The sequence below is a fragment of the Acomys russatus genome, chromosome 24 (genome assembly GCF_903995435.1).
Source record: "Acomys russatus chromosome 24, mAcoRus1.1, whole genome shotgun sequence".
Taxonomy (NCBI): Eukaryota; Metazoa; Chordata; class Mammalia; order Rodentia; family Muridae; genus Acomys; species Acomys russatus.
This window is the reverse complement of record NC_067160.1, coordinates 40,234,011-40,235,599: the sequence shown is the minus strand read 5'-3', so window position 1 is coordinate 40,235,599 and position 1,589 is coordinate 40,234,011. Positions and strand designations below refer to the sequence as shown.

The 1,589-nt window shown below is 39.8% G+C and overlaps 1 protein-coding gene across 1 annotated transcript; it reads left to right on the top strand.

Moving 5' to 3' along the window:
* Positions 1-398: 398 nt before the first annotated feature.
* LOC127206946 (small nuclear ribonucleoprotein Sm D2) lies at positions 399-887 on the top strand. Its single transcript, XM_051166269.1, has one exon. It carries the CDS (start codon positions 470-472, stop codon positions 824-826), a length of 357 nt encoding a protein of 118 aa, XP_051022226.1. The 5' UTR covers positions 399-469; the 3' UTR covers positions 827-887.
* Positions 888-1,589: the final 702 nt, after the last annotated feature.

The following is a 1,589-nucleotide window of genomic DNA, read 5'->3' as shown; positions in this document are numbered from 1 at the left end:
GAAGAAAGAGAAGCAGATTCATGGGAAGTAAAGGTCAGCACCTTTCCCATCTACTGTACACACTGATCGTGATGCAGTCTCCACTTTTCACTGCATTTCCCCATCATTTAGTACATCAGTTAGCATTCTCTAGAAAGCGGTATTTTTCCATGGAAATTGGAGTACCAAACCATAATTCCCAAAGCACACAATTGTTTCTATTTTCTTTAGGTTGTCTTTCTATAAGTGGAGCCCTAAATATACACTGTACAGTGTTTGAAGAATTTGTGAATATTACATAATATCATTGTATAAGTTTTATTGTAACAAAAGAGAAAAAGGTCCCCAATGCCTTGTCATTCTGTTCACAACAATATTGTCCTGTTGTTCCTGCTAATAAAATGATAACTTGAGAAGTCCCGCCCCTCTATCACTCTACGTCCGAAGCAACGCGCTAGAGCGGGAGTGATCTGCGAGCGAAATCTTCACCATGAGTCTCCTCAACAAACCCAAGAGCGAGATGACCCCAGAGGAGCTGCAGAAGCGGGAGGAGGAGGAATTCAACACAGGTCCCCTGTCGGTGCTCACACAGTCGGTCAAGAACAACACGCAAGTGCTCATTAACTGTCGTAATAACAAGAAGCTCCTGGGCCGGGTGAAGGCCTTTGACAGGCATTGCAACATGGTGCTGGAGAACGTGAAAGAGATGTGGACTGAGGTCCCCAAGAGCGGCAAGGGCAAGAAGAAGTCCAAGCCTGTCAACAAGGACCGCTACATCTCCAAGATGTTCCTGCGCGGGGACTCAGTGATCGTGGTGCTGCGCAACCCACTCATCGCGGGCAAGTAGAGAGGAGGCCCTCCTCCTGTCTGTGGGAGCCCACTGTCTCACTGCCCTGCCAAGCCCTGCCCCAAGAACGGAAATAAAGCCCTGTGTGTTTTTGTTTGTTTTCCAAAAAAAAAAAAAAAAAAAAAAAAAAAAAATGATAACTTGAAAAAACTGGACAATACACAAATGTGTGATGCACCAGTCCTTGCTTCTGTGCTATGCACAGACATAGTCTCTCAGCATGACTGATGAATAGTTCCAACATACTTTATAGCATAAAGACTTATGTCACTCCTACATGGCTTCCATCAGATCATTCTATGCAAATTAGTCTACAACCTTCACTCTTTATTACATTATGTGATAACATGTACAGCTCTACAGGCCACATTGGTTTTCCTCATTTTTAATCTTACATTGAGATGACTTATGTAAACATAACATTTTATTTAGGCACCCATCAAAAGTGACTATTGTAATAGAAAATAGATGGCAATTGGTGTCTTTATTAATAATTGTACACTGGCATTTCTAGAATAAAACCGAAATATACAAATATGTAGTAAAAAAATATAAATATGTTCAATGTTTAAATGCTTATTTTTAGAAATTTTACAGCAATCTATACCCTTACAAACAATACATAATACTTACTTTTTAAGCACCATATGTGCCATTATATTAGCTATTTATTTACTTATTTATTTTTGTTTGCCAGTGTTGAGAATATTCAGTATTCTAATGAAAGTACAAAAATGTACTAGCAGGTCAGTAATTCTAGCCT

What these genes read in the sequence shown, in the direction of transcription:
- LOC127206946 (XM_051166269.1), top strand. Translation starts at nt 470, where the DNA reads ATGAGTCTCCTCAACAAACCCAAGAGCGAGATGACCCCAGAGGAGCTG.